General features: G+C 41.8%; 3 protein-coding genes across 4 annotated transcripts; 1 reads left to right on the forward strand and 2 right to left on the reverse strand.

Annotated features, from left to right (window-relative positions):
* Positions 1 to 535: 535 nt before the first annotated feature.
* Positions 536 to 5,561, reverse strand: fen1 (flap structure-specific endonuclease 1). The gene is made up of 11 exons (XM_085763137.1): positions 5,411 to 5,561; positions 4,539 to 4,641; positions 4,312 to 4,414; positions 4,037 to 4,100; positions 3,830 to 3,939; positions 3,551 to 3,687; positions 2,782 to 2,848; positions 2,528 to 2,659; positions 1,749 to 1,900; positions 1,220 to 1,334; positions 536 to 878 (listed from the first exon to the last, which is right to left on the reverse strand). The coding sequence occupies exons 1-11, from the start codon at positions 5,490 to 5,492 to the stop codon at positions 801 to 803; spliced, it is 1,143 nt and encodes a 380-aa protein (XP_085619263.1). The 5' UTR covers positions 5,493 to 5,561; the 3' UTR covers positions 536 to 800.
* Positions 5,562 to 7,062: 1,501 nt separating this feature from the next.
* tm9sf1 (transmembrane 9 superfamily member 1) lies at positions 7,063 to 16,409 on the forward strand. 2 transcript variants are annotated; one of them, XM_085762740.1, is made up of 9 exons: positions 7,063 to 7,603; positions 9,026 to 9,238; positions 9,446 to 9,577; positions 10,133 to 10,255; positions 10,999 to 11,360; positions 12,345 to 12,499; positions 12,709 to 12,894; positions 13,974 to 14,247; positions 15,193 to 16,409. In XM_085762740.1, exons 2-9 carry the CDS (start codon positions 9,032 to 9,034, stop codon positions 15,584 to 15,586), a joined length of 1,833 nt encoding a protein of 610 aa, XP_085618866.1. In that variant the 5' UTR covers positions 7,063 to 7,603; positions 9,026 to 9,031; the 3' UTR covers positions 15,587 to 16,409. The 2 variants fall into 2 exon arrangements, with proteins under 2 accessions (XP_085618866.1, XP_085618867.1); XM_085762741.1 differs by having other exon boundaries at positions 9,029 to 9,238.
* Positions 16,410 to 17,699: 1,290 nt separating this feature from the next.
* Positions 17,700 to 21,228, reverse strand: nanog (nanog homeobox). Its single transcript, XM_085762804.1, has 4 exons — positions 20,772 to 21,228; positions 19,209 to 19,588; positions 18,971 to 19,114; positions 17,700 to 18,461 (listed from the first exon to the last, which is right to left on the reverse strand). The coding sequence occupies exons 1-4, from the start codon at positions 21,220 to 21,222 to the stop codon at positions 18,132 to 18,134; spliced, it is 1,305 nt and encodes a 434-aa protein (XP_085618930.1). The 5' UTR covers positions 21,223 to 21,228; the 3' UTR covers positions 17,700 to 18,131.
* Between the last annotated feature and the right edge of the window lie 262 nt (positions 21,229 to 21,490).

Below are 21,490 nucleotides of genomic sequence, written 5' to 3' on the forward strand. Positions count from 1 at the left end.
ATGTGTATGCACAATTACATAAATTGGTAGAGGAGGGAGTCAGAGAGCTGGACTGAGGTTGTAGATTTTACATACTTTTGATCTCAGAACAGCAGCATGCTATGTAAAAAACAAAACAAAACAAAAAACCCACAGTACAATTCTGCATAAACGGTGCTACTGTATAGCAGGATCTCTGTTTACAGGCAGCTGGTAGCCTCTTCAGGCAGGGAAAGCTGATATGCTGCTTTTAAAATGCAAATCGCCTATGTTTCAGAAATGGTTTTATGATATTAGGCCAATTAAGTCCTCAAAGGAGGAAGAGGAAAAAGGAAGCGGCAGCCATGATGCGTGTGCTCAGCCTCACGGACGCAACAGCTGTTTCAGGATCTGCAGAGGAGAGGGTTAGACTGAAATCATTACCAACATTGTTTAAACTAAATTCTCTAAATATTTTGTCTCAATATTTTTTGTCAATGTGATATTTTAGTTTTTCCCTTTTAGACAAATCCTTTGTATATATATGAGTAAATCACAGCCCAGTGACAAGTCGGTGTACAAAAAGACTTCCATACTTTTATTTTTTAAACAGAAAATAAACAGACAAGACACTCACTAAAACAGACGCTAGCTTGTATTGTTCCAAATACCACATTTGGTCGATAATAACATTTTTCCAACTCATCTTAACACACAACCTGCTGTGTTGCAGATCGCTCCTGCTTGAACTCGAGCTCTGATCTCTTCACTCGTTCTTTTAAGCAGCTGTAATTTGTTAGAATAATAACTTTTCAAACGAATCACGGATCCATATGTTCGGTTTATTTGCCCCTCTTAAACTTGCTCGCTGCAGCTCCAGTCTTCTGCTTTTTCTTTGCTGATCCTTTAATCTCTGGTTCCTGTTCAAGACACAAGAAACATAATGAATGAGTTAAACAGTTTTTATAACATCAAACAACATAACAAGAAACATATAATGTGGGAAATGCTTAAATTTCATTAATCTGTTGAAATATTTTCAAAATAAAAGCATCTGTGAAACTCTAACCCACAGTAGATGCATATTTATGGTTGATAACCACAATTTAATATGAGCATCTCAATTTAAAACATTTTCTTCCAGTGCTTCAACTCAATGTGGAAAATGTCAAAAGAAAGCATAAAAATACAGTTAAGTTTCACTTGTGAGAAAAGAGAGGGGATAAAAAAAGAAACGAGACATAAGTTTATGTTAACGTACCTTTCGTTTGGACGACAGAGATCCAGTGACAGAGAAGAAGGAGTCCAGTCGTCCCTGAGTGCTGCCCTGTCGACTCTTTAAGATTTTCTTATAACCATTACGGATCCTGTCCTCACTGCACAGAAGTACACAAATACATTCATCAATAAAAATAAGCTATATTCCATCCTCAATCTTCTGCACAGTGTAAATTTCATTAAAAGTTTCCTTCAAATCTATTAAAAACAGCTAGAAAATAATGTGGAGGCATTTAAAACTATAAACAAGTGACACAACCACTAAAACATGAGAAGAAAATGGAGATAAGTGATAATAAAGCAGCTCTTAATACAGATGGTTTATGCACTGGACCTTGTGTTATGTAACATTCAAAAGCGCTTGGTGATAAACTCTGCCTCCAGATGGTCAAACGCTGTACAACCGTTCAGTCACTATGACAACATCAGCATTGGTGCAGGGAGAGCTGAATAAGCAGAGCAGAAGCGGATGAATCTCCCGTGTTGAGTGTGTTGCTGTCTGTCTGTCTAACCTGAACTGTTTCTCGTTACACATGAACTGGACCAGCGCCTCCTGGTCTGGCTCGGTCCACTTCAGGTCCACCGTGGAACAATCCACCACCTCCGGCTTCAGGAACAAACCTCTGGCCTCTTTGAACAGCCAGTCCTCAGGAGCAGGGTGCTTCTGCATGAACACAATCAGAACTAGGGCCGTCAGAACGAACTTCGCTATTCGAACAGAATTCGAATTATTTTAAATGAGATAAATATAATATATAAATTTATAAATGAGAATATTCAAAGGTGGAAACTGGTGTTCGAACATGTGCCTTCTCCAACGACACAAATTAACGTTGTGCGTCGTGACGTTCGTTGATAAAACAAACTATTTTGTTGTTGTTGTGCTGCATAGAGCTGAAGCTTCAAATTTACGAGCAGAGTTCTTTTAATTGTCCGTTTATTTGGGTGAGGCGCACCTACGTGTTCCCACATTACATGCACATCTTCTTTTTCTTTCATCGAATCTAATCCAATAATATTTCCATTTCCCTTCTTTAAGTTTTATATTGAGTTCGTAAAACTTAAGTCTGTTGCAAATGTTACATAATAGATTTGGTTGGAAGGCCCTTTAGTGGACACGGGTTGGGACATAATAAAAAACAGATTAAAGATTTGAATATAATTTGAATATTTAACACAAGCAGCATTAGAAAATCGAGTCTGATTTGGCAGGAAGATGGAGAGCATCAGAACCGAAGTCTTTTTGTTCCTCTGGTTCAGATGCAGGATTAAAGCGAATATCAGAACTCACGCTGGTGTCGATGTTGTCGAGGATCTCCTCGATGCTGCCGTGCTGTCTGATCAGGTCCATGGCTCTCTTTGGGCCGATCCCTTTGATGGTGCCACAGTAGTCACAGCCCAGCAGAATACACAGGTCAATGAACTGGGATGGACAAAGGGAAGAAGAAGAAGCAGTTAACACAACGCAAAGAGCTAAATATCACTCCTGGTGCACCTGGGTTTACAGTTACTGTTTCACTCTGCAGAGTCAGAAAAAAAAGTTACCTGTTCATGGGTCAGGCCGATGTCCTGCAGGATACGACTGAAGTGGAACTCTTGGATGGGAAGTTTCCTGAAACAAATAAACCCTTGATGAATTATCAAATCCATAAATAACAACATTGATATTAAACTAAAAACATCACAATGCACATAGTCTCCTTGTGCACATAGATGCAACTATGCAACAACAAGACTCGACTGTCATAATAAATATACTAAAGATTCCTACTAGCTTGTCTTGAAACAAACTATTCTGCCTTAAAGGGATAGTTCAACATTTTGGCAAATTGGCCCATTGTAATAATCCAATAATTCAAGGTAAATTCATGCAAAACCGCTGATGCATGTTCCCGTCGGGGGCAGTTTTTCAGCAAGCAGTCTCTGCATTTGCCTCAAAAACAACTCCATCTCATATAACGTTCTGTTATTATCTCATAGCGTGGTGAATGTGCAGGTCACAACTTGTCCACCAAGAGCGTTTTGGAGTTGTTGGATTGTGTATTTGATGAGTTTGATGAGGGAAACCAAGAAATCCCATGAGCCTCCGTAGCGTAGCTCTGAGCAGCTTGCGGCTCTGCTCCGCTGCTCTAAAAACAGCTTGCACCGACAATTAAAGGTAACAAACCTACTGCTATGACTATGGGGATTATGGCAATGGGCCAATTTGCCAAAATGTTGAACTATTCCTTTAAGGTTCCTACTGGCTTGTCTTGAAACAATCAATTCTGCCTTAATATTCATTGTAGAATCAATAAATATTAATGATCATTACTTTGCTTCACTGGCAGTGAGGTGTCTGAGCAGGACGTTGGTACCAAAGGTCAGCCCGTCCATGTCCTCTGTTGCCGTGGCGAACACCTTCCCTGCTTGAACCAGAGCGGCGCAGCTGGCCTCGGCCTCACACGGCGCCTGCAACACGAAAAAACACATCAAAGTCCATTAAACAATAATTTACCCAAACCTGTCCAGTTGTAACCGATTTCTCTGACACAGTGTCTTCATGGAAAATGTGAAACTGCAGTAAAAAAAACAAAACAGCTTTTGATCTGACCTCGATGTACGGCACTCCCATCAGGGTCAGCAGGTTCTTGCACTCATCGTTGTGCTGCCTGGTGACTTTCACCAGACGCTTGCTGAATTTGTCGATATTCTCTTGTTCCCCTGAGGGTGAGAAAATAAAACCAGATATTAGACTTAACTGAATCAATCTCTACTACATTTTGCCTTAATCAAATCATGCAAAAATCATTAACTTTACCCAGTTCCTGAGCTTGAGCGAGTAACTTCTCAGCCTCAGCCCTCCTCTCCCCTCTCTTCTCCAGCTGGAGGTGAACAGAAGAACAAACACAGAATAAGAGGGAGGAAACAACAGACAGAAGACACGATTTACAAAAATAAAACTACTGATTATTCTAAATGAACGAGTAGAGCAAATAAAAAGTTACAGAAATGAATGCCTTTAAACTGTCTTTTCAGAAAAATGTTAATCGCCATCACATTTGGCTATCAGGGGAAGTCTGAGTCTGTACCAACCTCTGCAGACTTGAGCTGTGGTGGCTTTCCGTCAAACACGTACACGGGTTTGATGCCGTGTTCCAGCATGCGGATTGTCCGGTAAAACATTCCCATCAGGTGGCTGCAGAAGATGGACGGCAGGCGGCAAATACACACATCATGCATCATGTATATGTATCTATTACTGTCTATAATTACATTCTGGGTCTGGTTTTTGTCTTATTTGTGTGTGTGGGGGGCTGTACCTTGTCGTCTCTCCGTCTTCATTCTGCAGCACGTTGCCATCCTGTCGCACAGCGATCAGGAACTGGTAGATGCACATGGAGGCATCTATCGCAATTTTTCTGCCTGTGAATTATTCCAATACAAATGCTGTTAGTGTTTTGCTTGTAGAAATCCAAGTCTTACTTAAACAAATTCAAATCCTTCACTGCTGACACTCTGACCTTTCAGACCAGATTTGAAGCAGAGAAAGGCCACAGCAATTTGTTATTATATCTTTAAATCTGAGCAACTGCACAGTTCTCCATTGAGTTACTTTATATTCATATAATAAATTAAATGTGAATTAGTAATCTGCATAAGAGATAACTAGTAAAATTGTAAAATAAATGTTTCTATTAAAATCTGTGGCTTATAGTGATGCTTACTTTGCAGAGATGTTAACAATATATATGGTTTTCACTACTGTATGTTTTCAGGGTTTTTCAAAATAAGTGCATGAAATGTTTTTATGCCTTTAAGTTGAGACTTGCATGAGGAAAAATAGAGCACGGCTGATGCTCTGTGCTCCATTTACAAAAGAATCATTTAAAAGTCTGTACATTTTGTCTATACTGTGACCAACTATAAAAAAACTGAACTTTTATTTTGAAACTACAAAACTACTACTACAACACCATATATGACAGGTTGACAACAGCTGTGTGCCACACTTCATTCATAATAAAATAACCAACAACAGTGCGCATGGCTGTCATTTATGCAAATTATGATGCTGTATTTTCACTAGATTTTCACCCATCCTCCATCTTTGTTGCATCCAATAATCACCTGATGCACCATTCAATCAATTTACCCCAGTGGCATCATCAATATAAAAGGAAAACACATTCACCAAAGTAGTTCTTGATGTCCTGCTCCTTAATGGCACCAGGGGACTGGTCAGCAATCAGCTTGGCAAGTCCGTGTATTCCCATTGTGGTATCACGTCTGTAAATTACATAACCCACATGTTTATATCACACACACACACACACACACACACACACACACACACACACACACACACACACACACTGTAGCTCTCCACGCGCCTGACGCAACGCAGGGACAATACACAACTTAACGCTTAAGATATCTTCTGTTTACAGTGTTTTATTGCAATTATTTGAGACTACTCGCACTGATTGGTTACATGTTGAATAAGCTATGTGTTAAATATGTGTATTAAAAGTTAAACCACATCACAGTAAGTAGCTAACTTAACTTAGCTGCAAAGTCAGGACAGGCTGCAGAGCTGCAGTGAGCGACAGAGCTAAGACTTGAACAAAAATACACGTATAGGCTACAAACACGAGCTATTAGCACTTAGCAACTACTGACGCCTTATATTAGATGTTGAACTGGATTAAACCGGTTAACTGTGTGCAATTAACTCACCAGTTAGCTGTTAATCTCTAGTTTTTAGCTGCTTTCCGCCGGTGTCTCCGCGCGATGAACTGTCTGTTTCGCGGGAAAACGAATGACAGACATTACGAGTCGATGTGTCGAGCACAGCGCTGCTCCTCTTCTTCTGTTGACATCTGCTGCAGACGAGAGGCAACAAAGGTCTATTGCTGCCACACACAGGTGATATATCAAGATCCTCAAACAGGGAAAAGTAGGATGGAGAAAAGTATTTAGAGTTATTCTCAAAGTTGGTGCATTACAAGATATCCTAAAGGCCCTTCAACTCTTAATTCATAATTCCCAGCTTCTTGTTTTCCCATTTTCCTTGCACACCCAGAATAATTTCTCAGTACATTGCATAAATACTCCACTCTGGAACCAGTTCCTACTAAACATTGTCCCAAATTATACTGATTTTGTGCACACGTACAAGAAATGTAATGGTTTTACATTACTCTCAGTACTATTTATAAATAGACATACAGCTGTTGGAGACAAGATGGATAAAGAAAGGTGAGATACAGGACGGTACAAAATATAATCAAGTAAAATAAAAATGTAATTATCTTTGACCACAACAGTCCTGTTATATAAATGTTGTCTCACTGTGATGTTTGCTTTTTATTTTTTATTTCTAACAAACTTCATTGTAAATTTCAAGTAGCCTAGTAGTACAAACTTATATTGCATTTTTCTTTTTTTCTTTTTTATATTGCATTTTTCTTTTTTTCCCCACAAAGCACAAATTTTTATAAATAAAATCTACAAGGTTCATAACAGAAAACAAATACATATGAAATATATAAGGAAACACAAATCCAAGGCACTGTATCTCATTAGGACTCTTTACGGTTCAACATATTGCATTGCATTGCATTTTCCACCATTTTATGAATAAATAATAATAATAAAGCAAATAATCTCAAGGAGTTTTCTTTCTTTTTTTTAATAGATCACCTTATTTGACTTCTCGAGCACATTTCCAAAGCCCCTGAAGAAGTGCGCATCGATGTTGCCGGTGCGATTGAGCTGGTCTGAGCTGTAACAAGGAAGTGCTGGAAGAGCACAGGATTGGTTCATTGAGGTTGAAGGAAATCCGGTCAATAGAGCAAAAATAATAGAGTCGTTCGCGCAGGAGGGATGCAGACCGTGTAAATGTTGTTTTTGTTCGCGTTCAAGCACGAAAATAAACCTGCGTCGGATACTTTAGGAGAAGATAAAGACACCCGCTGCGAATAAGGTGCAACCCGGGGGGGAGGTGTGTGTTTGGTTTCTCCGCCCACTCCGGAAAACTTAACCGAGTCGTCGTTATTTTTATTTCTAAGGTGACGTGGAGTCGGATCCTTCTTCTTTACTGTCTGATGTGTCGGTAAAAAAAAAAAAAAAACGTACAAAAAAGTACCCCATGTACCCGGGTAATAACGCAATGAATACATAAGACACGCTGGGACGCTGCTGCATTAAGGTTTCCACCAAGATGTTTGGCTGTAAATCTCTACACTGAGCTCCGGTATCGGCTCACAGCGGAGCGCAGAGAGGAGAGGAGACTGTCGGGGCCTTGAAGCGGAGGAATCCGGCAGACGGACAGGTTTTGGAGGCTCCGCCGCATCGGGACTGAAGTGACAGCACAGTGAAGCAGGTAGCCTACAGCTCATTCTTTCTTTTCCCCAGCTCTCATGCGCAGGCTTAAAATAAAACTGTAATAAAAGCACTGTTGTTAATGTAGATAGATCATTAATTAGTTTTACATACATGCATCATCAGTGAGGGCTCTCATTATGGTCACCTTATTGGATGTGCACTGCATTTAATGACACACTTGACCTTCCTATAGCAGCAGTAAAGTGGTGAATATATAATTTTGTATATAATAATATTATAATAGTATAATCATTAGACAATAGCGCAAAACTGTTTGTGCTTTTTATTAATGGTTCAACTGATACAAGGACTGTAGGGGGAAAAACACTTTCACTTTAGACAGATTGACCAAAATGCCAGTATTCGTTTTAAATTGAAATAAAATAAAGTGCATAAACTCAATAACCCATATATTGATTTCAAAAAAAAAAAAGATTAAAGAGAAAATCCCAGTGTAATTATTCTTAATAAATCAAAAAAACTACATTTATAAAATGATTCATTATTAAGTCAGTACTTTGCAAGAGTCATTTTGGCAGCATTTGCAGCCTTCAGTCCTCTTGTGCAAATCTTAAGCTTTGCACACGTGGATTTGCACTGACTGTTTATTCTGGCAGATCCTCTCCTGCCCTGTCAGATTAGATGTGAGGAGGAATCTGCAAAACTTTCAGCAGCTTTATTCAGGTCTGTCCGCAGATGTTTAAGGGGGTTCAGGTCTGGATTTCCTCTGGGCCACTCAATGACATTTTAGAAATCTGCCCTGAAGCCACTCCGAGTCCAAGAAGATTGTCTGAAAGCTTTTGGGTCACTGTCATGCCAAGAGACGAACTTTCCCCCCCAGCTTCAGGTTCACTTGTGGCCTCCATTGAGCCAGTTTAACACTGAGGGTTGCTGATGGTTGCCAATTCAAGTCCTACGTTCGAGTCCTGGTGCTTAACAATTATGGAGACTATCTAGGAACTTCCTGTCTAATGATGGTGGGTGTCCTGGCACTAGAAAAAAAATCTGAAAACCCAGCTGTGATGCTAATTTCATTCATAAAATGAGACAGTTTGAACACATTAGGCATCAAAATAAGACTTACTGTATTCAGACCTGGTATTAAAGTATGTGTTGGATTATTTAAACACAAGTACACAACTTTAAGTAAAGGTGTGAACGCATTAAATCACTGATCACTCAGAGGTTGTGTGGCAACATTTTTCATCAATGTGCAAAAGTGTTGTGGGCCACACGGAGAGGAATTCACATCCTCTGCCTGCCTACACATTGATTCTCCCTCTGTCTCCCAGACTGACAACAGGACTTGTAGCTGCTGACTTTGATTGAATCTCCTAAGGTGCACACAGGGTCTCGGAGCTAAAAGTCTAAGTTTTTAAATCCCGGCCACCTTTCCCTGATGCATTATCCATCTTTGCAGCAGGTCATGCAGCGTGGAGTTGGACACCTGCCTGGTGGCTGCCAGAAGACAATGGGGCTGCGCTGCATCTTGATCCTGTGCTTGCTCTCGGGCTGCATGGCGGGCTACAAGCAGGGGGACAATGTGACTCTCTATGTCAACAAAGTGGGGCCCTATCACAACCCCCACGAGACGTATCACTTCTACACCCTGCCCGTTTGCAGACCACAGAAGGTCAGTCAGTCTCACAGTGTATACCACCCATTTTTAACAGCAGTCGTAGTATATTGTCCACCATAAGATGCTTCAACACAGAGAGTAGTAGTTTGCTGTGACTGCTTCAAACCATTATGTGTGGTGTGAGTTCACATTATAACCAGCTGATGCTTCATGCCACTCTTTTTTTGTTTTTTTTTGCACCTTGTAACACTTGTTCTTCAGGTACACCACAAGTCACTGAGTCTAGGAGAAGTGTTGGATGGTGACAGGATGGCAGAGTCGTTGTATCACATCCGATTCAGGGAGAACGTGGAGAAAAAAACTCTGTGTCAGCTCACGTTGTCAGAGAAACAGGTGCGTATTCACACAACACAAATACGTAGGGGATTCACTGGACTCAGTACTGTATAGTAGCAGATCTATTAGTAAAAGTGACAATACACTGATGTCATTATAGTAGATTTAGATTGTTTAAATTTATTAAGAAACTTGATTTAAAATTGAATTTGCTTTATATCATGGATTGATCAATGGTTGGGAGTCAAGGACCATTTAAAGCCACAACTTCCCTAAAATCGTAAGCATTTTTAATCATTAATAACAACATCCTATAGTAAATTGTTCTCTTGTATGTGCTAGTACATTGTATTGTAGTTTAATCCATTGTGAGTAGAATACAAACCTTCCCGTATCATAAATATAAGATATAATAATAGAGGCACCCTTGTATGTTAAAAACCTGGTTTGGATTCTGGAGAAAATAGAAACGTAGCAGAGGAGGTTTAATTGACTCAAGGTGACAACATCATCAGCAGCCTCATGAATAAATACAACATTCAAATATTGTTTTTTTACTGGAGGCTGTAAACACATTGGTTTGGTTTGTTTTGTTTTGTGTGTGTGTGTTAGCTGGATGAACTCCGCGAGGCCATCGAGGAGCTGTACTACTTTGAATTTGTCCTGGATGATATTCCAATCTGGGGGTTTGTGGGATACATCGAGGAGAGCGGCTTCCTGCCTCACAGTCACAAGGTAAAGATGTTGTGCCTCTGAAAGTTTGTGGGATATGTGAACTTACTGTGTAGGGTTTATTTTAAAAGTTTTATCTTAAAGGGATAGTTTGACATTTTGGCAAATTGGCCCATATAATAATCCCTGTAGTTTTAGGAGTAGGTTTGTTACCTTTAATTGTCGGTGCAAGCTATTTTCAGAACGGCGGAGCAGAGCCGTGAGCTGCTCAGAGCTACGCTACGGAGGCTAATGGGATTTCTTTGTTTCATTCATCAAACTCATCAAATACACAATCCAACAACTCCAAAACGCTCTGGTGGACAAGTTGTGACCTGCACATTCACCACGCTATGAGATAATAACACAACGTTACCAGACAGAGTTGTTTTAGAGGTAAATGCAGAGACTGCTTGCTGAAAAACTGCCCCAAGAGGAACGCGCATCAGCAGCTTTGCATGAATCTACCTTGAAAACAACTCCGTCTCGTAACTTTACGAGTTTGATGAGGCAAACCAAGAAATCCCATGAGCCTCCGTAGCGTAGCTCTGAGCAGCTCACGGCTCTGCTCCGCCGTTCTAAAAATAGCTTGCACCAACAATTAAAGGTAACGAACCTACTGCTAAAACTATAGGGATTATGGCAATGGGCCAATTTGCCAAAATGTTGAACTATCCCTTTAATGCAAAGTTTCTGTTTCAGCGTAATCATTGTGTTAAAATCCACTTGTCATCCATCTCATCTCTCTCTTCCTTCTCTTCCACCAGGTGGGTTTGTGGACTCATCTGGACTTCAACATCGAGTACAACGGCAACTCTGTGATCTTCGCCAACGTCTCGGTGAAAGACGTGAAACCCGTTCCCCTGGAGGAGGGGGTGGGCGGGGCAGCGGGTGGGGGGGTCGGTTTGGGTGGAGGAAGCCTGACCGTCACCCACACCTACAGCGTGCGGTGGTTCGAATCCCCCCTGCCTCACGCCCGGAGAGCCGAGCGCCTCCGAGACTACTCGTTCTTCCCCAAAACGCTGGAGATCCACTGGCTGTCCATCATCAACTCCCTGGTGCTGGTGGTGCTGCTGCTGGGCTTCGTCATCATCATCCTCATGCGGGTCCTCAAGAATGACTTTGCCAGGTGAGTAAGCAAAAATTCTGTTGACAGTAAATTAATATTTTTTTTATATATTTCTTATAATGTAATTACACATTTTTCAGTTTTGCAGCACCGCTAGCACGTGGAAAAATGCTAAAAACAAACAGCAAGTGAGATTCAACCAACATGTCATGTCCATGCCCGGTTTTTGCATCTTAAAGGCCTATGATCATTCCGGCTTTGAAACTCTCTTCCAGTTTTTATTTGACGTTGATAGACCACAGAAAACCGTGGATATAAGATAGTTTTAATTTGATAGTACAAACAATATTTATCAGGGGGATGGGATGGGAGGGACAGGCATTGCATTTTTTCCATATAGTTGGGGAAAAAGTGGTCGAATCAGCTGATGAATATACCAGAGAGATGTCAGAGGAAGGGAGGGTATGTTTTTTCAATTTGGATTTGATGATTTCTGTGTATTTTTGGGCCCAATGTGATAATAAATTAGGTTGAAGTGAAAATATAGTTATCAGATCATGTAGATGGAAGTTGTGCTGAAAAAAAAGATACCAAGTATGGGCATTTTAAACATTTTGATGTGGTATATAAAGGCAAAATCAAAATAGGCTCAGATCCCATAGGGTTAAAATAGCTTAAAATTGTAATTAGAGTAATGATAACACTGAATTTCTTTGCAGTTTTGTCATTTCTGGAGTTTTTGAGCAGCCTGATCCACTCAAAAATACATTTTCCAACAGAATGATGATAATGATAATTGATGAACTCAAAAACAGTAGGTTTCTTGCACCTTTGGTTCCAGGGACTGTTCTTGCAATGAATTTTTTGGGTGGAGACAAAACAAAACAAAAGCTAGAATAGAGTCGTTTGTCGTCTTAAACACTACCTATGTCACAATAAGCCTCTGGTTTTGTGCTGAAATGATCTACGTTCTCTGAGGAAGTGTCATTGTGTAAGGGAGACGGGGGCCTTTCTGTCTTTGAAACACTTTCCCTCCCCCGGCAGGTACAATGTGGAGGAGGAGGGCGGCTGCGACGATCTGGACCAGGGAGACAATGGCTGGAAGATCATACACACCGACGTCTTCAGGTTTCCCCCTTACAAAAGCCTGCTGTGTGCGGTGCTGGGAGTGGGGGCTCAGTTCCTCACCCTCGCTACAGGTTTGTTCTCAAAGTACACAACAATACAGCGACACAAACGAGGTTTTGTGAACCACCACTAACCTAAAGCTACCGTCTTTGTGCTGAACACCAGAGAACCTGAAACCTGATCATGACAGATGATGACAAACACACACATAGTGACTGTATGTACACTCACTCAGATGCAAGAGTGTACTCACCTTAACCCTAACTCTTGGTTGCTATAGGGATCATCGTCATGGCGCTGTTGGGCATGTTCAACGTGCACCGACACGGGGCGATCAACTCGGCTGCGATAGTGCTGTACGCTCTGACCAGCTGCGTGTCCGGCTACGTCTCCTGCAGCTTCTACACACAGATCAACGGGCAGCGCTGGGTGTGGAACATCATCCTCACTTCATCTCTCTTCTCCGGTGAGTCTGATCGGTCTTCTGTGGCCGAACTGGGCTGTGAACTCTCTGCTACCATTACCTCATAGTTGTGGGAATCATTTGTTAATTTCTGTTTGAGCTACAATTTTCCCTGATCAAGAGTTTCTGCAGTATTTTCACTTTCTGAGTTATATTTTAATAATAATCTAGGTACAGTAAGAGCCTCCCATTGGATGATTACTGATGCAGTCTCATTTCTTAAACAACCATGTCAGAAGATGCATCCTGTGGTCGTGGAGAAGATGTTAATCTGTTTCAGAAGGGTCAAATTATTGGCATCAAGCAAATAAAACATCTAAGGAGATTTCTGAGACTAAAATTGGGTTAAGAACTGTCCAACACATTATTAAAAACTGGAAACCATCATCTTCAAGGAAGAAATGTGGTCCAACGTGACCACAGAGTCCAGACCTGAACCCCATTGAGGATCTTTGAAAAATGAATGCAACAAATAAATGTTGTGTCATTGCAGAAGCTTATCGAAATAATGCCACAGTAAATACGTGCTGTAATCAAAAGCTACAGACAGTCCAACAAAATATTAGAGTGTCACTTTTTTTTGGACAGGCAGGGTATAAATACAGTTAAACAATGTCAACGCCATAAGAAACAATGGAAGGAGGAGATATGGAGTAAGCCCAAACTCATAAGCTTTGTTCCAGAAGGGAGTCCCTGAAGAGCAGCATCTATGTGCTTTGTGTGACCTTGATATTGTAGAGGATGAATTTCACTCTCTGTTCCAATGTCCTGTGTCTAATGAACTGAGGAAATCCATGAACCTTGATTTATTTTAGCGAGTATGATATGTTGAGCTGGTTTTTCAAGGAGGAGATCGATGTCCTAGCTGGATTTATTGAAAAAGCATTGTTTTGGTTCTGCCTGTAAATTTGTTGCATGAGTCTATGGACAAATTTTTATGAGTAGACTTGTTAGCCATCTTTGAATGTATGTATTTACTGTATATTATCTAGTGTCTTGTGTGTGAACAACACTAACAAATCAATCAAATCAATCAAATCAAAATCTGAAGTAATTAAAAACAACACCTCTGACTCCCACAGCTCCTCTGTTCCTGACCTGGAGCGTGGTGAACTCGGTCCACTGGTGGAGCGGCTCCACTCAGGCTCTGCCGGCCACCACCGTCTTCCTGCTGCTGGGGGCCTGGGTGCTGGTGGGCTTCCCCCTCACCGTCATCGGAGGCATCGTGGGGAAGAACAGAGCCGGCAACTTCCAGGCGCCCTGCCGCACTCGCAACATCCCCCGACAGATCCCCACGCAGCCCTGGTACAAACACGCCGCCGTGCACATGGCCATCGGCGGCTTCCTGCCGTTCAGGTGAGAGTGGAAAAGATTTTATTTTATAACCCTGGAGCATTTTAAATCACTTTTAAAGACACACCTTTTCTCGCTGGCTTTCAAACCCTTTTATCCTGTTATGCTTTTATTTGTATTTTACCTTATTTTAGTGATTGTTTTTATTGTCTTAATTTTTATGTTGTTTTCTAGGGGTGGGAATCTTTTAGTATCTCACGATTAGATTTGATTCTGATTTTTGGGGCTACGATTCGATTCAAAATCGATTTTCGATTCAAAATGATTTGATTCATAATGATTTCTGCTTCAGTCTATGAGTGTGCAAAGGATCCTCATGATCTACTCCAGTCTGCTTTGCAAGACAGAATGACTAAAGTGTCTTTTTCACATTTTTTGAGTTTTAAACATTTATCCATGCTTAGATGGAATTGTTGTGCAGTGCAGTTAAACATGCTGCCTTTTAAATTCTAAGGAAACGGAGGCGGACAGCCAGATTTGTTTCATTTTTTTATTTTCTAAAATCAATTTCATATCGATTCTGAATCGTATTAAATGAGAATTGCGATTCTTATGTGAATCGATTTTTTGGCACACCCCTATTGTTTTCCTACTGTTATTTATATATTGCTGGCACTGGATTGTCTTTATGTTGCGTGCACACTTAAGAGAAGCTGAGGTTGTTTTTAAATGTGTTATATAGAATAGAATTTGAGTTGAGTTATATCAAGAATGAATGCAAGATCATTTTATCTTCAAAATATCCTTGAGGGACTGTTGAGGTTTTGGATTAATGTCTATTAATTAAGCCCAGAGAGGTTTCTCCAAATGTTGAAACTTCTAAAAACATACTTTTGTGTCGTCTTTTCTAATAATTCAGCACAGGATTTATCCACCCCATTAGAAAATATTAAAAAGTGAAGCCTCTTTTTCCATTAATTCCTCCTCTCCATCAATTTTCCGTCCCAGTGCCATCTCAGTGGAGCTGTACTACATCTTTGCCACCGTCTGGGGCAGAGAGCACTACACGCTCTACGGCATCCTGCTGTGCGTCTTCGCCATCCTCCTCTCGGTGGGCGCCTGCATCTCCGTGGCCCTCACCTACTTCCTGCTGTCGGGGGAGGACTACCGGTGGTGGTGGCGGAGCGTGCTGAGCACCGGCTCCACGGGCCTCTTCATCTTCGTCTACTCCGTTTTCTACTACAGGAACCGGTCCTCTATGAGCGGCCTGGTTCAGAGCACAGAGTTCTTTGGCTACTCTCTGCTCACGGCGCTCGTCTTCTCGCTCATGCTGGGCAGCGTTTCCTTCTGGGCCTCGCTGGCATTTATTCGCTACATCTACCGTAGCCTCAAGATGGACTAGATATGAAATGTGCACAAACATACATACAAACACACACACACACACACACACACACACACACACACACACATACAGCTCTAAAAGAAACATCTCCTCATAGCTCACATGGACAATCTTCATTCTCTTCTATTGCTTTTTCCAGTCATACACACAGACACATGAGCCTGTTACGGCGTTAGTATGAGGAGAAACTGGGCCTTTTTACTTTGATTTGACAGAAGCTTATTATTGTTGGAGTAATAAACAGTTAAATAAATGAATGAATGGATGGATGGATGGATGGATGAAAGGTAAGAAGGGAAGGGAAGGGAAGGATGGGATGTATTAAGTATAGTAGGGGTACAATGTAAAATGAGGTACAGGGATTGAGTGGAATAAATACTGTATGATGCAGTAAGGTATCATCTGCTCCGGTTCTTACTTCTCGGTCTATCAATGCTTGGCAGGATCTACTACACACTCTTTATTTCCCGCAGACACCGGATATCCATGGAGACAGCTGACTCATACTGTAGTTTTTCTTGATTATGCAGCAGCAGTACAAGTTATTCTTGGCAGTTATGCTCCCAACACACACCAACACATACACAAGTATTGTCAGGCTATTCAAATGTAATATAAAAAAAAATATATATATATTTTGCACAAGTCCTGCTAAGCTCGACATGACCCTGCAGTGCATAAGGAGCGATGATACTGTGTAGACTGAAGAGCCGTTGGTGATGGGAGCAATATTGTCGTTGTATGTTATTGGTCACCATTGACTGTGATTTTGGTTCTACTGTAAATATTGTCTTTTCAATAAAGTGCTTTTTAATACAATATTGCCAGCAAACAACTCCGATCTCTCTTTTTTTTTCTAACCAAGGCCTTTGAAATGGCTTTTTGCTGTTTTATAGCTAGTTGTAAAACTAGTCTAATTTAGCTGAAAATGCTACTTACACATGTTTATTGCAAGATGCTGCCTCATAGTCTTAATGACTGTAGTGCAAACCAGTTTTTACCAACTTGTGCTTCAGCTGGTAGCAGCAAAGTCTGGTAGCTCTTGAGTTTTTGATCAACCTTTGTTTTATTTTTGTATGTTTTGGTTGTATTTTGTCAACTTCTGATGGATACTTCTGTGGGGAGAGGAGCTTCTTTCATTGAAAACAGAGCAAGTCTGGAAGACGGATGAAGGTGTTTTTCGTGGTTGCCGTGCTGCTGGTAGTGCAAAGGTTGAAGGCCTGGAAGTGGAGATACTGCCCAACGAAAGTGATGTTGACCTGGAGATACTAGTAAAGACTCAAAGTAGACATTTTTTCATATAAAAATACTTGCATACATATATATCACCCAAGGCAACTGCTTAAACCAGCACTAAGTAACTTTTCAACCTTCATAAAATATTTTCATAACTTTTGTGATGATACATCGACTTACAAGTTGAATGACACCTCTGTCGTGGCCTGAGGGGGTCTGTATCTCTTTCTCTGGCACTAAGCAGCTTTGAGGAGCATGGTAGGAACCCGGCTCTCACTTTACTTTCACTTTTGCGAGTCACAACAAGGAGGGAACAGGCAAAACGGCACTTTAGCAATGGATTATGTTTGTGTTTTCACTTTGAAATGATCCACTGGAAACAGAAACTTAGTTTTGATGTCTTCTGTTAATCTGTTAAGTTCTTTAGTACTGCTTTAAGTTCCATATAAAGTTCTCCATAGGATACAGACTAAACATCCTGAGGCACTTTTAATAATATCAGGAGACTTCGACCATGATTTCCTGATGGATTCACTGGGGGATGTGGTGGAGAGGTTCACACTGAAGATGGTGGAGGTCGTTCTGAACAACGCAGATCATCCACTTCATGGACCAAAAACAAAAACAGCAGTAGTAGACGGCCCCTCTCTCTTTGTTGCAGGATGGAGAGATACAGAAGATCCTTTGTACCTACAGCCATCAGGCTTTTTGGTAGATGAGCTGCCAGACAAATTAATTTCCATTTGTACAAATTCCAATTACTTTATTAATCTCCAAGCTGCTGATTGCAAAACAAACACCAACTGTGAATGTGTGTAATCAAGGATACACCCCCATCATGGTTGAGTGAAATGAAGACAACATTTCAAGTTGATGAAGTGAACTTGTATTTATAGAAAAATGTGTCACGTATCAGATATGTATCAGCACTTTGCCTTCAAACGGTTCCAAAAAATTACAAACCAATGCAATACAAAGACTGCATGCAACGTGGACCCTTCTGGTATCACCAAGCGCAAAGAACACACCAACATACATTAAATAGTTGCGTATAAAAATAAAACTTCAAGATCAAACGGTAAAATACTTTTGAACAGGAGTATGAACAAAGCATATGTACACCCAGCCCATCAAAAAAAAAGGAAAAAAATAATTAAAAGACCTCAGTAAAATCACAAACTACATTCACATTTACAAACAGTAAACATGGCTGTTGGGTAACATTTACAGAAAAGCTTTTCAGCTCATCAGCTCAAACATCAACTACAGGCTGGCGTCATGTACTGTTGCTGCGTCTAAAGACCCTTCAGCTGTTGACGGGCTCCTCGTCTTTGGTTTCAAAGCTCAGATCGTGCACAGTGTTACTCGCAGAGGCCGCGTTGAATGCATTGGCGCTGTATTCATAGTGGCTCACACCTGGGGGCATGGACCATGGACCGGTTGGCTGGGGGGGCCTGGTGGGCACTGCCGGCTGGGATGAATTGGGCGACCAGGTGGGGTATCCAGCCGGTCCAGCGGCTCCGCCCACCGCCGCCAAGTAGAAGGCCAGGTTCTGTGGGGCCGTCTTCTTTAAGGCTGCCTCCACCATGTGCTGGTTGTAATGCTCCTTGAGCTGGGGCTGGGCCTCTCCCTGATACTGCAAGACAACATATTTTAGTATAATAGACAGTAGGGCTGGGACGATATGCTTTTCTCCCTCCCGATTCGATTCTTCTACTTTTTGGATGGCGATTCGATTTAAATTGCGATTCTACAATATTGCCGATTCTCTCAATTTTTTGTCTGCATTTTTAACATTTATCTGCACAAAAATACTGTAAAAGCCTATAAATTAACATACTCCATTATAAAGTGAACTTAAACCCTTTTCAAAACATGTACTCTCTGTATGTAAAAAAGGCTAACAAATGCACATTGCTCAATATTTCAAAAAAAAAAAAAAAATTGATTTAAAAATCGTCAAAAGGATATCGCGATATTTATGTGAATCGATTTTTTCTCCCACCCCTAATAGACAGTATCAAATTGTCACAATATGTATAAAAAGTAACTTGCACACTCACAGTTCTTGAATCCTGCAATAATGAAGAAGGATATGCAAGTATACCAATAAGTTTTATCAACCACAAATAGGGAGCTACTTACAGATGGGATATGCGAGGGGATGTTGGCGTATATGGCTCCATGCACTGGGCCGTCCTTGTTGATCGTGTAGCGCTCAGACACCCAGCTGGTGTCCTTCTGATGCCTCCTCAGCTTCATCCTTCGGTTTTGAAACCAAGTCTTCACCTGCAAACAAGATGGAGGAGAGCCCAGCTGATCCCACACAGAAGACCTGAGTTCAGTTTCGCTGCTGCTGCTGCTTCTTGTCAGATTTCCTCACCTGTTTGTAGGTCAGCCCCGTCAGTTCAGCCAGGTTCTTCATCTCAGCTGGGGTGAGGTACCTCTGAACACTGAATCGTTGGACGAGGGCGTTCATCTGACTCTCCGAGAAGGCAGCCCGGACCTTTCCTTTAGGGGCGTTAGTGCTTGGCTTGTTCGGGGCAGTTAAGGGTACATGTAAAGAGGTGATGTTGGTTCCATTGCTCCCTATCTCGGCAAAGGTCTGTGGCTCCTCCACCACGGAGCTGGAGACATCCTTGCTGGCGGTGGGGCTCCGGCCACATGCCTCGTCGTTTTCCAACTCTTTCTTTGTCCAGGTAGTGGGGTCAGCCTGGGGCAGGCTTCCTTCCCTGCTGCTGGTGCTACTAGAAACCCACGGCTCTGAGAGACGGACGGCAAACAATGACTCAAGTGAGCACAACTCTAGCCTGTATGGTCAAAAGGGATAGTCCAGACATGTGTCCAAGTATGGGCTCTTGTTTTTCAGTAGAATTTAAACAGATAGTTCAACATTTTGCCATAATCCCTATAGTCTTAGCAGTAGGTTCGTTACCTTTAATTGGCGGTACAAGCTATTTTTTAGAACTAACTAACTAAAAATAGCTTGCACCGACAATTAAAGGTAACGAACCTACTGCTAAAACTATAGGGATTATGGCAATGGGCCAATTTGCCAAAATGTTGAACTATCCCTTTAAGGCCATAATAAGAGCAACATCAAGATGAACATCATTTGTTTTATTCATTTAGTTTGTTGCATTGGTACAAGTCTCAAATTGCCATGAATATAAACAGTAAAAAAAATATGTAAATAGGTTGGGGAATATGTGGAATACAATTTAAACCAAGATGGAAGTCAATGTAACAAAGTGGCCAATGGGCTCTATGCACAGCTCCACTACTTCCTGAACTTAATGCTGCTCCTTCGTTTCCTGTTGTACATTATTGGACACACTGATTAATCCAGGTGTGTCTGAGTAGTCACAATGGTCAGACAGACCTGGATTAATCAGTATGTCCAATAAATGTACGACAGGAAATAAAGGAGCAGCATTAAGTTCAGGAAGTAGTAGAGCTGTGCATAGAGCCCATTAAGAGAAAGAAATTGTCCCAAGTAGTAGGCTATCCAAATAGATCTAAGTGCTTACACATAAGGCCTTAAATTTATAGCCTAATCAAATGTGAAATTTGCCACACACTTTGATTGATTCAATTTCTCTGAAAGCAGCAGCTCCTTTGGAAAATGTTGGTAGAGGTCACAGCCAGGTCCCTACAGCCTATTGTCATGAATATAACCATATAAAAATAAAAAATATGTAAATAAGTTGGGGAATATTTGGAAAGGCCTACAATATCAAATCAAGATGGAAGTCAATGTAACAAAAGTGGCCAATTAAGAGGAAGAAATTGTCTCAAATATCCAAATATAGGCTAGATCTTAGTGCAGACACATTAATGCATATTTATTATCAAATGCGAAATTTGCCACACACTTTGATTCAATTTCTCTGAAAGCAGCAGCTCCTTTGGAAAATGTTGGTAGCGGTCACAGCCAGGTCCCTACCTGGTGAGGTGTGCGCCTCCGAGTCGCTGGTTGAGTCGCTCCCGGCTCTCCGGACCCCGTTGGGCCGGGTGTGGGGGTCGTAGGCAGCGCGGTGCGGCCTGGCCAGCAGCAGGCGGCTCGCTTGGGGGTCACCGAGGTAGACCACCCCGGGGGAGGAGGTCTGGTAGTGGTGGTGGCCGCCCACGGCGTGCTGCTCCGGGCTGCCGGGCGGAGACTCCTCCCTGGTCCTGGTGGTCGTGGTGGTGGTGGTGGTCGTGGTGGAGGAGGCGGCGGCGTAGTAGGCCTGCGTCACCCCGGCGTTGTAGGAGTTCAGGTCGGTGACCGCGGCGTCGCCCCAGCAGCCCAGGCTCCCGTGGCTCTGCTCGGCCGCAGGTTGGTACACGAGGCCGTAGGCGTAGGCATGGTAGGAGGGGTTGTAGTTGTAACTTATCTGCGCCTTCCAGTCTGCCATTCCTCAGATTTTTATCTCTTTTGATAAAAATGTAAAATTGCAAGAGGGAGAGAGAAAAAAAACCAAAACAAAAAACAAGATACTGTTGGTAAAATTGCCTGAATTCCAGCAGGACAAACCCACAGGAGATGAGGGGCAAACTGAGGTTGAGCCAATTAACTTCAAAAATTGCGCGCTCCCCTTCCGCCGGCTGTATATAGTGGCACCTGTGGGTGTGGGCAGGGATGTAGGTGTGTGCTTTGATTACAGCCAATCAGGGGAGGAAGTC

The sequence above is a fragment of the Trachurus japonicus genome, chromosome 20, assembly GCF_045865225.1.
Source record: "Trachurus japonicus isolate A0001 chromosome 20, Traja_1.0".
NCBI lineage: Eukaryota > Metazoa > Chordata > Actinopteri > Carangiformes > Carangidae > Trachurus > Trachurus japonicus.

Bases quoted from the DNA above. Each gene is read 5' to 3' on its own strand.
- fen1 (XM_085763137.1), bottom strand. From the start codon at position 5,492: ATGGGAATACACGGACTTGCCAAGCTGATTGCTGACCAGTCCCCTGGT. The intron at 3,688-3,829 runs GTCAGATCAAAA...TTCGTGTTGCAG, and splicing joins TGGGAGTGCCGTACATCGAG to GCGCCGTGTGAGGCCGAGGC. The intron at 2,660-2,781 runs GTAACTTTTTTT...TGTCCATCCCAG, and splicing joins TCGGCCTGACCCATGAACAG to TTCATTGACCTGTGTATTCT.
- tm9sf1 (XM_085762740.1), top strand. From the start codon at position 9,032: ATGCAGCGTGGAGTTGGACACCTGCCTGGTGGCTGCCAGAAGACAATG. The intron at 9,239-9,445 runs GTCAGTCAGTCT...CTTGTTCTTCAG, and splicing joins CCGTTTGCAGACCACAGAAG to GTACACCACAAGTCACTGAG. The intron at 10,256-10,998 runs GTAAAGATGTTG...CTCTTCCACCAG, and splicing joins TCCTGCCTCACAGTCACAAG to GTGGGTTTGTGGACTCATCT.
- nanog (XM_085762804.1), bottom strand. From the start codon at position 21,222: ATGGCAGACTGGAAGGCGCAGATAAGTTACAACTACAACCCCTCCTAC. The intron at 19,115-19,208 runs GTGAGGAAATCT...TCTTGTTTGCAG, and splicing joins CGGGGCTGACCTACAAACAG to GTGAAGACTTGGTTTCAAAA. The intron at 18,462-18,970 runs GTAAGTAGCTCC...GTTGTCTTGCAG, and splicing joins TCCCCTCGCATATCCCATCT to TATCAGGGAGAGGCCCAGCC.